Here is a 12,255-nt window from a genome sequence, read left to right on the forward strand (position 1 = left end):
GTTTGTGTATCTTTCTTTCCCCGATTTGGATGGAAAGCAAAAATATCGAATTAGACTGGAAAAAGTTATAGTGTTATAGACTTTGATTGTCAATGACCAGCCTAAATAAATCTTCCAATTGATTTATGATTCTTAAATGAAATTTGCCAGCTTTACACCCATCTGAATTCTGAGCTATCAATTTTTTAAGTGCGTTTGACTTGGATACCAGTTGCGTTTAGCTGCATTAATATTCTTAAATTTGTTATGAATAGTTTGTCCTCCTTGGCACTTGACAGCTAGTTTGCCACTCGAGATTTCAAAATTGATACATTGCTTTAGAATTTCAAGACTTCAAATATGGCTGTTTAAAATCTTTGTGCTACAATTTAGTTATGCAACTGTTTCATGCTTTTCTTGGGGTTCGAGTAAGATCAAAATCCAGGAGACTCTCCAGACTGGTGCTACCAGGTTTGGTGTTTCAACTATTCCAGAGAGTGCAGAACAAGTTTTATACATTGAACATCCAGATCCATAATTTACAGAGCCATTCCTGTGAATTGTTGAATTTGAAGAACAGTTGAAAATCATATAAAACAGTTGTATTTCCAATGGTTAACTGCCCCAAAAACCTGAGGCGTTCACCTTCCTTGTCGAATTGTCTACAGTGTACACTGTCGATAACAAGTTGTTACAAAGATTGCACTGAATAAGTTGCAAAAGAATGTGCCTAACACCTGCCAGGGACAGTAATAGGCAACAGGAAAAATTAAACACAACGATCCACTAATTGAATAATAGTCCATCATCAATTGAGTGGTCATCTTTCAGAAAAAGCCTAGCAGAAAAAATAAAAGAATTGAAGAATGCAGAAATAAACCATGGCTGCCAACTTGAGATAAGTCCCATTATCCTGGAGTTCATGTGCCTCCATGGATTATACGACAAAAAGCATAAGAATACAGATCACTTCCATTTTTGATTGAAATGAATAACCTGAAGCACACTGCACCCTGTTTCTCTGTTTTCCAACTTGGATTATGCAGATCTTCACTTCCACGCTACCGAGTCAATTTCATCTCTTGCTGACTTGTAAAGTTCAAGCCTTCTACTTAGAGCTTCTCTTCTTTCCATAAGTGAAGGGTCTTCATCCAGCATTTTACCGAGCTGCGCCTTCTGAAAATACATGCACCCCAAGTGAACTCAGTTATTATTCCAAACCTTAGTATGGAAATCTTGTCAACAAAAAGACCCTGCCAACAAAGGAATTTGCAGTGTATCAGTGAAATTAGTGAAAGGTCCAGAGTACTTCACCTCCCTCCTTCCTATTTGAGCATAGAAATGATTCAGCAGTGCTCGCTTTGCCTGTAGGACTTGGCAATAAACCACAGCCTTGGGAATGGTAAGCTTCAAGGTCTCACAAACCATGTTTACGTAAGCGCTAACATTTGACCCTGGTAGAGATGAAACAACATGTTCAAACGAATTCCCTGTACTTTTTCACCAGGTGAGTCAATGGACTGTATATTTTCAACTAAACTGAATGGATGAATACAAAATTATTGCATTTATAAAACACTGGCACTCAAACTGAAGTTCTTTCCTTTTTCCATTTTTTGGTCCAGGGGAGGCAGAAGCTGAGACAACAAGACTACTTGTCGAATACAAGATATGGATAAGTAATACCATTGTAGTCTTGACTACACTTCATGAAACCAATAAGCATAAAAAATGTATTAGGTGAGCCTAGGTATTTCCAAGGCCAAAGCTGACCAATAAATCCTGGCTTATTCCCATGTAATTCGATGTCGTCATGCTCAATTTGACCAGTACCAATCTTCTTTATGTGGATGAATTATGCAGTTCATAATGGTGCATTGCAGAAACATCTCGGAAAACAAGCACATACTTAAAAAAAAAATACTAGCAAACTGCTAATGTAAATGGTATATAAGTGTTTTCATTTGTTAAATGAATTCCGCATGAAATGGTGTAATTGCTATAGTAAAACACTAATGGATGTCAGAAATGAAATTTTGCAATACTGATACTCGTAGAAGGCGTCTTTCTAGATTCTCTCTCTTCCCCTCCCCTATCTTCTCTTTCTCACTTCTATCTATTCTTCCCTGTATCAATTCCTCAAAAGACTTTTTTCTGATTGCTAAATTTCAAGTACTTTAGCCCTGGAAAGTGGGAAGTGATCTTCCTTCCACTTCCAACATCTTTTTATATCTCATTGGCAGGCACAACTCTTCCAGTAGAGCCCCATGTTTCTAAGTCAACTGAATATTCGTTCTGAAGATTTAATATTTTTGCAGAGTAAGCTAACTATCTGCATATTAACACTAGACGTGAGTGGCAACGGTAAAAAGGAACAATGTAACAAGCATACCAATTCTCCTTAAATGGTTGTCTGTGTACCGATCAACATTTTGATTTGAGTTTGGATTCGGGGGATTTGTATTGTTTGGGTTTTTCTCTGGCTCCATCTGTAGCTTCCGGAAAAACTCAACTGTCAAGTAAGTTGACTCCATTTCAACCAGTCTTAATACAGCCTTGCGACTTTCATCACGAAATCTTTCAAGTGCATCATTGGCAGCTGCCGCAATGTCAGATTGAAGTGATGGGAATCGTTTCAACTCCTAGTGACATTAAAGGAACTAAACAATGTTCATCACCTTGTAGGGGCAAATACGGTAAGTTATTAGTGCAAGAGCATTTTCCCAGCAGCAAGTACAGAGAGAAGATCAATTAGAAGTGAAAACATAAACTTCTCAAGAAAAAATTACATTCTTAATCATAGCTGAACATTGTACTTCCATTATAGTTCAACAGAAGTCAATTTAAGTATATTACTCATGAATCATGCAGTATTGATATTTAAAAGCATGAAGAACATGGCTGCACACAAAAGTCTAATACCAACTATACTCTGGAGGAAAAATAAAGATGGAGGGTGTAGTAGCAAGGCCTCTGTAAATTATCAGATAGACATAGCTAAGGAAATCAGAACTTCAAAAGAAGTAAGAAAATATTTTATATTGAAGATGCAAAAGTCAAGCACCATCACATGGATATCAGCAGGAATCATAGCAGATTATACTGTATCAAGCTCATAAATCCTAATATGGTACCTATTTGCGGTGAGCTACATAATCCAGAAAAAGATGTAATATCTTTTCCATGAAAGGAAAAATGCCAAATATTCTTCCCTTTTCTTTGTCAAAACCCTTCAAATATTTCTTATTTCCATGTCGTTGATATTCTTCTTCTCCTTAAACTCAAAATACCAAGAAGAGAAGAAAAAATGGACACTATCAAGAACCAGACGGAAAACAATTCTGATTAATCTAATGCTAGCATGCATATTTCACACTAAGAAATTCAGACACAGTCAAGGAAAGTCAAAATTTGATCAAAAACCTTTTGCATGGAAGCCTTCGTGACAAAATTGTAGAGCCAAGGTTCCCAAATCCTAACAAATTTGATTAGCAAAACTGACAGATACCAAACTTTTATATTAATACATCTAAAACACAGTCTTCAAACTTAAACCTCCATATTGTACCATAAGACAAATTTCTGATTTAAAAAAAGAGAAGCCTGGAAGAAGCAATTTCAAACCATAAACAAGTTTGTTAACTTGGTCAAATATTGTCAGTAAAAGTTCTTACCTGGGTTTCTGCAATCGACTTCCTCACAAGTTCTTTCAGAACGAAGTGCACCTGCCAAAACACACACACCAAAAAAAATCACCAGTAAGTAGGGACAGCTATGTATAACTAGAACAAGCTATTGGTCTCTTATCCAAAAAAGGAAATGAGGCTACTAAAATGTGTCCACATTGCATCAACAACCTACCTCATTTACTAAATAGCTTTATTCTAAAAGGTCTTAATTCAAACTGATGTCATAGGGTTATTATAAACAACTAATTGCTGGTGCAGTAGAGGATATTATACTCAGCATACTTTAGACATTTTAGGAGAAATTATCATTTAATCTCTGTTTTACATACATAGTCTGAAAATTTTTCACGAGTACCACCTAATGGGAATTTAAGAAATACTAAAGTGAATGCAATGTTACCGCATCAATAGAAGCCTCAGCAGGCCCCTTGAAATATCCAAGTGAACCATCAATGAGTCTTCTGTATCCTTGTTCAGGAGCTATCAAGTGAGGTTGATAACCATCCGCTTCACAGATAACTTTTTTAACATTACTTAAAGAGAGATGACGATCCAAGGGAAGCTTTTTCATTGCAGCAGGTAATTGATGATCAAAGACAGCATATATCCTATCTCCCCCTGGCCTCCTGTGAAAGACATATGTTATCCTCTAATATTCTTAGTAGAGACACTTAAAAAGAAAAGGAATCCAATCAACATAAACTAATGTTATACCACCTAAGTTATACACGACCACGCAGGAATCTTCTTCCCCAAAGTTTAATGTGCCAGTGTAATGTCACACAAGATTTTCATCTATAATAAACTAAATTTAAGAAAGGAGAAGGTTAGCAAAATGCCTCCATAACTTGTATTAAACTTCCAGAGATATGGACACTATGTTAATTGATCAATTTTTCTGGTGAAATTTCAATTATTGACAAGGTTCCAACTAGACCAATCATGAAGAACCTGAGGAACAAATTGGTTTGTGCAACTTTTTTATTGCTCTTAGACAGGATAAGCATCAGAAATTAGGTAAGCTAAAAGCAACTATCCTTCCTAGAAATGCATTACCAAACAAGAAAGAAATGAAGGAGAAAAGCCTTCATTTAGGGCCATTGAGTCAGAGTGCATTTAAAAGGCTTTTATTGAAAAGGGCATATGGCTCTTCATTTGCTAAACATCTGGTTCACCATTGTATGAAGGCAACTATTGACAAGGAAGAAGATTTAGTACAGTGAAGAATGAAGCTAAATATCTAAAAGGAACAGGCCTTCCATAAATCCATTGTATACACAGCCCACTTTGAACTAAAAAACTTGGACAAGAAAGTTTTAACAATAAAAATACAAGAGTCAGGAAAAGTTATCATTGTGAAGCTCCATACAGGACAAGCACCTGAATAGCAGAGAACTGTGTCAGAAAGGTGTTCTTAACTTGCATATGAATCTTAGTTATAGGCCAGATGAATAGTCAGCTACTTGTATAGATCTCACTTTTAGCAGCCAATACTATAGTTCTGTGGAAGTTTAACCAAGAGTATCAAAAACATTTTTAATGACAATTTAAACCTGGAGTCACTGTTAAGAAAACTATATTCACGCTTTATCAATATGCAAGAACAGTAAAAAGAAACAAAATATCACATTCCTAACATTTTGGGAGGTTCAAAAGAACAGAAATTACCCTCCATCTAGATGCTCCTTGAATATTCGATCAAATGCCCGACATAGTTCCAAGATTGTGTAAAGCTGAGCCTGATAAACAGAGCAGAACACCTAAATATTAGTAATAATCTGTTGAAGGATTTCATGTAAAATTTACCAAAATTAGTGTATGTCCTTCATTACCCCACCATCTACGCCTACAGGCCTGCCAATGCGATCCAACTCTGCATTAAGCTCATCGATGGCCTTATTGATTAAAGTAATAATACTTGGTATTCTCTGCCGAATGACAGTCTCCAAATGCTGATGCACGGAAAAAGAGAACAAGCCTTGTGAACATTTCTGAATGTATAGCCTTCTGTCAAATTACAATTGCAGTAGCATCAAAAATTAGAACAAACCTTAGACAGAAGTTTCGCAAGGTACTCTGATCCCATCTTGTGGGCCAAGTGTCCATACTCTGGGCTGGACTGAAAATATTCTTGCTCCTTCCGACGAGCATTCGACATGTCAACATTTTTATTAATATCAGCCTGTGAGCGGTTAACAATTCCGACCCATGGGTGTACCAGCCTGTATGCTCTGCCTTCAAGTACCTTCAATATTGATAAAAACAAGAATCCAAAGAGGAAACATCTTAAAGAGTATGAAGGAGTCAAAAGACTCAAAGAACAATATATCTATGAATATGTGCAAAAGATTTTTATTTCAGTGATGTTGATATGACCCGTGGTAAACATCCAAGAAGAAAAATGCTTTGAATTCATACATCTAAGGCATTGGTTCCCTGGTCCATTAGATCAAGTTTCGTCAATACTCCAAATGTCCTCTCCCCTAGAAAATGAAACAATCCCAGTTCAGTGACGAGTTCAATGACTAGAATGGATATTCAGCAAAACTTAATAAAAACAAGTACAAAAATAAGAGAAATTAGATTGGTATATCCAGCAGACTGCTCGAAAAGAAAAATAGTACAGAGCATTTCCATTACCAGTAGGATCCACTTCTCTTGCGAGCTTTATGGCATCAGAAGTTGCAATATCTTGATTAGCAGGAGATATAGCTAATATAATGCAGTTTGGCTGAAAATGTTACAGAAAGGAAAGAATGAGAGAACTTGGATTCTTAATTTTCAAAACCAGATCAAGATAACAAGGTGGTAGATGAAAACGTTTCCATCAAAATTACAAAGCAAAGAGGAAGAAAAAATATTGAAATGTAAACCATCATGTTTTAGTAGTATTCACACCAAATAATCCTGTCATACAAATCAGGAGCAAACATAATATCACAATGCAAAAGACTGGCATGGAGTTTGGCTTTATTCTCCTTGAATCCTTTGTTGAAGGTATATCTGCACCTTAACAAACTAAAAAGATCCCACCAAAAGTGTACACGTTAAACCTAGCAGCCTGAGTGAAAGGAAAACGCAAAACTTCTGGACACATTATAAAGGTTCATCCACAACAGCCCTCCAGCCGCACCTTGGCGCACCTTACTAGTCTCTCCAATATGCAGCAGTACTAATAGATTGGACAAATGTCCTAAAAGAACAACATTCAAAGCCTCAAATACATCATAAAAGTACAAGGCTAATTAAGCTGTTACTTCTTGTTGATTCAAATAAAGTCCACCTTCAACCACAGCACAATCCTAGGAGTTTTATTCTCATTATCAATGAAAAGCAAAAGGCTGAGATTAAAATTGAAGTCAAGAACACAAAATTTAAATTATTCAAACTTTTGACTAGCTGTGCATGATACAAATTTTCAAACTTCAACAGCAGTAGATCACTTCCTGCAGCATACAACACAGTAGAACCACCTAGACTAGAGTATTAGAAACACTTCTCTAACTAAGTAGACACTTGCTAAATTCACTTCACTTCCTACAGAATGTTATCTTATTGGTTAGGATAGTGGTTGCGAATTTCTTCAAGTTTGACAGCCAAAAACAAATAACAAGGATGTCTGTACATCATTGGACATTTTTTACAGGTTCTAGGAATATTTCACTAATTGAAGTAAAAAGTGAAAATTTTTGACCTTTATAGAGACAAAGTGAGAATGTCAGTGGCTCTCAACCAGGTTAATGATGGTGCACAAGAATATCCTCCAAATAAAATGCTAATATCTCTTAGTTCTGAAATCATTTAAGAAAAAATAACCAAAACATCATTTCAAACTTAATCAACTGTAATGCCCAAACTGATAGGTGTTGCAGGTTGGACACCATCCTTACCTTCTCAACATAAGAGCGAACCATCATTTCAATATCCTGAACAATACTGTCTGGCTGTCCCTCTGCAAGATTTCAAAAATCTGTCAATACTTATTATGTCAGTTAAGTTGTGCATCAAATGTCTGAGAGCGTAACTGTGCCTAAAGCAAAAGTGTTCGGTTCTCACCTACAGCAACCTTTGTCAACCCAGGAAGATCTATGAGGGTTAAGTCAACAACTGTAAGACAAAACATGGATCTTAGAAAAGTATGTTTTAAAATAGCAAAGGAAACAGCAAAATAAAAGAATTTCAAAGCGAGACAGACAACATACTGCAAACTAGATTATAGGATGTCGCATTGAGGAATCATGGAATAACAGAAACGTAAAAGAATTTCAGAGGGAGACAGAGACTGTACCACAAACTATGTTACACGATGTGACACTGAGGAATCATGGAATAACAATGAACTGCATGACTATAAGAGATTCTTAAAAAAATAAAAAAAATTAGTGACACAAGATGGTCCATTGCAAATACTTCATCAAGTCTTGGAACTCGTGTTCTGTCAGAAAGTAATTCATACAGCATGTTCCTTAAAATCAAATTTGACTAGCTTAACTTAGCCTTAATAATTGATACTACACCTAGGACCTAGGATTTTACAATGTTTATATGCACTACTTATGATTTTACTTCTAGCACAACACATCCATCTTCGTAGTGAAATTTTGTGCTACATACACTCTAACCTCTCAATGGACAATGCCAACAAATGCATGTAAAACTTAATACAATCCACACAATTGCTGCTATTTGTTTTCTAATTGTTCTCAACTTATCCAAGCACACGTTAACACTCCTTTTTTTTTTAGGTTCAAGCTTGACAAAAGAGGGAACAACAAAAACAAAGAGAAAAAGCTCTTTTTTATGGGATTGACAATTCATCACAGAAGTTACAAGGCAACATGAAGGAAGCTTTTGTTCAGTATTCTTGCAGCTGTAGATTGTGACCAAAATGAAGGGATAAATGCAGAAGCCTGAAGACAAACCTTGTGGAGAATAAACGCTGAGGTGAATTGGAACGTTAGAAATTTGTTTAGACTTCCCTGTTATGCGGTCTGTCTCATCTGCAATCTCTTTGCGCACAGCAGCTGCAACAAGAACACAATGCCCACCAATAAGTGACATGTATCTCACTCTTGCATATAGACAGATGTGATGCAAGGGTAGATTAAACAGCATTCCAGGTTGCATTAACATGGAAGCTATCTCATAATACAGATATTGTGACAACTAAAGCTTTTGAAAAGGAAAAAAAAGGGAAAGACAGTCTTGAATTGCCTGCATGATTATCAGGAAGCATAAGTGTGTGCAACTTACTATTCTCGTATAATGAAACAAATATATTTTGACATTTAGTTGGATGATCAATATATCACAACCACAAGGCATCTATAGGCTGAATTAACTCTAGTAAAGACAACATAATTGACGTTACCCATGTCTGATCAAAATGATTCTCTTCTTCTATTCAACTCTGTCCATGGCCTACAATCAGTCAAGTGCCTAGTTCTATGCAATTTTTAATCTATGTTCTAAGCCTGAAATTTTACCTTTCATTCCCCAGCTAATACATTTACCATCTTCTTTAAATATTAAACTCCAAGAAAATTTGTATAATCCTGAATAGGTCCCATTGTTAGCCAAATTTAGCTTCCAAATCCTCAGTGAAATTTCAGTAATGACCATATAGAAGAGAGGTGTTATACTGCAAAATGTGAGGTTAAGACACTTAGACATCCACTACGACAGTTCATGCAATAGAACAAAAAACAAGGAATATATATACCAAAGGTTTTGGCACTATGTATCATCTTCCTACAAGTACCTTACATATTTTGATTAGTTCTCCCCTCAAATTTTTGGAGGACAAAAAATATCTTAGGCCTTCCCCTCCAATGTCTAGAATATGACAAAGATTTGTAACAACATGATCACTTTATTCTAAATATCATCTGATGTTGAATCTCAAAACAATACCAGACACTAACATGCAACATAAAAAGAATTAGACAAATAAAATCACCATAAATCTGTGATCAAGATCATTTCTTGCAATGCTTGAACACATTTCGTGCACCCATTCCCAACATAGGAATAAAACAATGACCATTTTACAATTCAAAGAAGCACTAGACTAAATATAACAAAAAACTTTACCAATATTATTGAGAGAGCCATATAGGGAAATAAACATCTCAAGGATAACCAAACAATGGAAATGGCCAATTAAATTACAAAACATCAATCTGGTCAAAGAAACTGGAAGATCCTGGAGATGGGTATTAGCTTTGGGTTTACCAAAGTCATTAAATCTCTTCTTTGGTGCATGGAGAAATTCAGCATATTCAGACTGCCCTTCTATCTTATGAAGTTGCAATACCAAAGGCCTCCTAGTGACAATACCTTCAAATTTAACAGGACAAATATTAGGAAAGTATAACACATAATGTACTGAAACTAGCAATCAAAAAGAGATGGATGATGGCTCAAAACTTGCGAAGAGATGGATGATGGCTTAACATTAAACCCCATAACTCCTCTTCCAAAAGAAAATTCTGCCTCAGAAGTAAGTGTTATACTTAATACATAACGCATAAAATTGGAATCTAAATTGCAAATACCAATTTTAGTTATTTATCATAAGTGGATTTGTAAGATTTTAGTGCAAAATGTACTGTTAATATACAATTTTTTCGTGTACATTTCATAAAAAAGTAAACACAATTGGCCACCAATATAAGACATCCATGAGCTCCAAATTTCACAAATTCTCTCAAGCAAATGTTAATTTTGCTTACAAATACTAATAATGATCCCAAAGACTCAATGATATCAATTTCAACAAAATACATAATGCAAAATAAATCATTACGATTATACACCAAAAAGGACTAGCAAGAAAATCAAACAGCAGCCGAGAAGCATACCAGATCCACGAGGCAGAAAATCTCTCCCAACAATACTTTCAAGTACCGATGATTTACCCGAACTCTGATTCATTTCCAACAAATCCCAGATAAAAAAATCACAAATTCCGTCAATACGATTAATAAAAAGCATCACAAAAGAACTCAAAAAGAATCAAGAATGGAATTAAAATGATGAGAAAAATGAATGTGACCTGGCCACCAACAACAGCTACAGAAGGAAGAGCTTCCCAGAGGGACATGCCTTCACTGCCACCACCATGATCACCTAATACAGTGCAGGCTCTTTGGATATTGTTCACTAACCCAATCAAGCTCTCCATAGTTGCCATTCTGTTATTCTTGAATTATTTTTTGGGGATGGCAAGAAAAAACGTGGTCTGATAAAATGATGATTTTGGATTCTTGAGAGCTTTTAAAAATTGAAATGTGGGAAATAATCGAAGAAAGAAAATGGGGTCAGTCGAAAATTGAAGAATGATGAGAATGTGAAGAGCTGTGACGCGGAAACAGAAACAGAGAGAGGAGGAGAGAATATGGGAGGGAAGGGGAAAACCGTCGGACAACATGTTAGTTGCAAAATGCTATTAAAAGAAGAAAAAGAAAGAAAGAAATTCTTCTTCTTCTTCTTCTTCTTTTTCGAGTGGCTAGCGACAAAAAGAGAATTTATTTTCTAAGGAACAAAATAGAGAATTTGATTAGGAACTAGGAACTACTCTGTATCAAAGATTAGATCTTACGCATATTTGGCACTACCTTTATTATTGTCATTAGAGGGAAAATTATGGTCAACTGCTCGAACTTATTAGGTGGTATTAATGTCTCCTTTATGACTTTTTTCTTGCAAATAGTTTTACCTCATTAATTAACGTCTAATTGAAGATTGAGCATATGACCAACACACCAACCTTGGATTGATCAACGTAGTAGACAAAATAAACTTGTTATTCCATCCAATTTGAGTTTTTTTTTTTTAAACCCATCTGATTTTGATCATTAAATAGATGAGTGATCAAAAGTTAACGATTGAAATAAGTTGAAAACTTCTTTGGTAATTTACTTTGTTATATTATTATAAGCTATGAATAAACTTCTTATACCAAAATAAGAAAATTCTTTGTTGTAATCTACCAAAAAAAAACCACAAATTTCCCATATAATGAAACTAGTATTGTGAATAAACATCATCTAAAAACATCTCCCATTGTCAGAGGGGTAAAATGGAGTTTCAATTCTAGCAGATAAACTTACTAAATTGGTTTCGAAAACCTGATTTCTTGCCTTGAAAAGGATAGGCCAAATGCTACAACACAAAATATAAGAATATAATAGGTCTTTAAATTGGTCAAAACTAGACAAAATGGAAGTTGAGGGGGTTAAGTGCAATTTATTCTAATAGAAAACTTGTCCCAAATTCTTAAAGTTGCAAATTGATTTTAAACTCTATGGCTATTCTTTGTTCTCCTGTTTTTCTTCTACTCGCTTTATATCATGAAATTGACGGGTCTAATATTTTGTACAGTAATTGTGCAATCTCAAACTCATGTTGTTTAGCAATACTAATACTGAAAGAGGGAGGAAAAAGGTACTGAATGTGTCAAAGGAGTTGATTTAATTCTTGAAGCTTCTAATATGTTTATTACTCTTTTAGTTAGTACCAAATGTTTTTGTCAAATCAATAAATTTGGCAGTCCCTTGTTCCATCATTTGTGATGTTTTCTGGG

The 12,255-nt window shown here is 35.3% G+C and overlaps 1 protein-coding gene across 2 annotated transcripts; it reads right to left on the reverse strand.

Moving 5' to 3' along the window:
* Positions 1-554: 554 nt before the first annotated feature.
* LOC113715756 (phragmoplastin DRP1C) lies at positions 555-11,229 on the reverse strand. Of its 2 annotated transcripts, XM_027240045.2 has the most exons (16): positions 10,726-11,229; positions 10,532-10,595; positions 9,903-10,007; positions 8,591-8,692; positions 7,725-7,775; positions 7,559-7,620; positions 6,309-6,399; positions 6,087-6,151; positions 5,719-5,913; positions 5,501-5,620; positions 5,337-5,407; positions 4,069-4,294; positions 3,654-3,704; positions 2,372-2,621; positions 1,294-1,433; positions 555-1,155 (listed from the first exon to the last, which is right to left on the reverse strand). In XM_027240045.2, the coding sequence occupies exons 1-16, from the start codon at positions 10,861-10,863 to the stop codon at positions 1,030-1,032; spliced, it is 1,857 nt and encodes a 618-aa protein (XP_027095846.1). In that variant the 5' UTR covers positions 10,864-11,229; the 3' UTR covers positions 555-1,029. The 2 variants fall into 2 exon arrangements, with proteins under 2 accessions (XP_027095846.1, XP_027095847.1); XM_027240046.2 differs by lacking the exons at positions 555-1,155; positions 1,294-1,433 and having other exon boundaries at positions 2,480-2,657.
* Between the last annotated feature and the right edge of the window lie 1,026 nt (positions 11,230-12,255).

The sequence above is a fragment of the Coffea arabica genome, chromosome 11c (genome assembly GCF_036785885.1).
Source record: "Coffea arabica cultivar ET-39 chromosome 11c, Coffea Arabica ET-39 HiFi, whole genome shotgun sequence".
NCBI lineage: Eukaryota > Viridiplantae > Streptophyta > Magnoliopsida > Gentianales > Rubiaceae > Coffea > Coffea arabica.

What these genes read in the sequence shown, in the direction of transcription:
- LOC113715756 (XM_027240045.2), bottom strand. Translation starts at nt 10,863, where the DNA reads ATGGCAACTATGGAGAGCTTGATTGGGTTAGTGAACAATATCCAAAGA. An exon ending in CTGAGGCTTCTATTGATGCG is followed by an intron (nt 3,705 to 4,068) that starts GTAACATTGCAT and finishes GTGTTTTGGCAG; the next exon opens with GTGCACTTCGTTCTGAAAGA. An exon ending in CAACCATTTAAGGAGAATTG is followed by an intron (nt 1,434 to 2,371) that starts GTATGCTTGTTA and finishes CATCTCTACCAG; the next exon opens with GGTCAAATGTTAGCGCTTAC.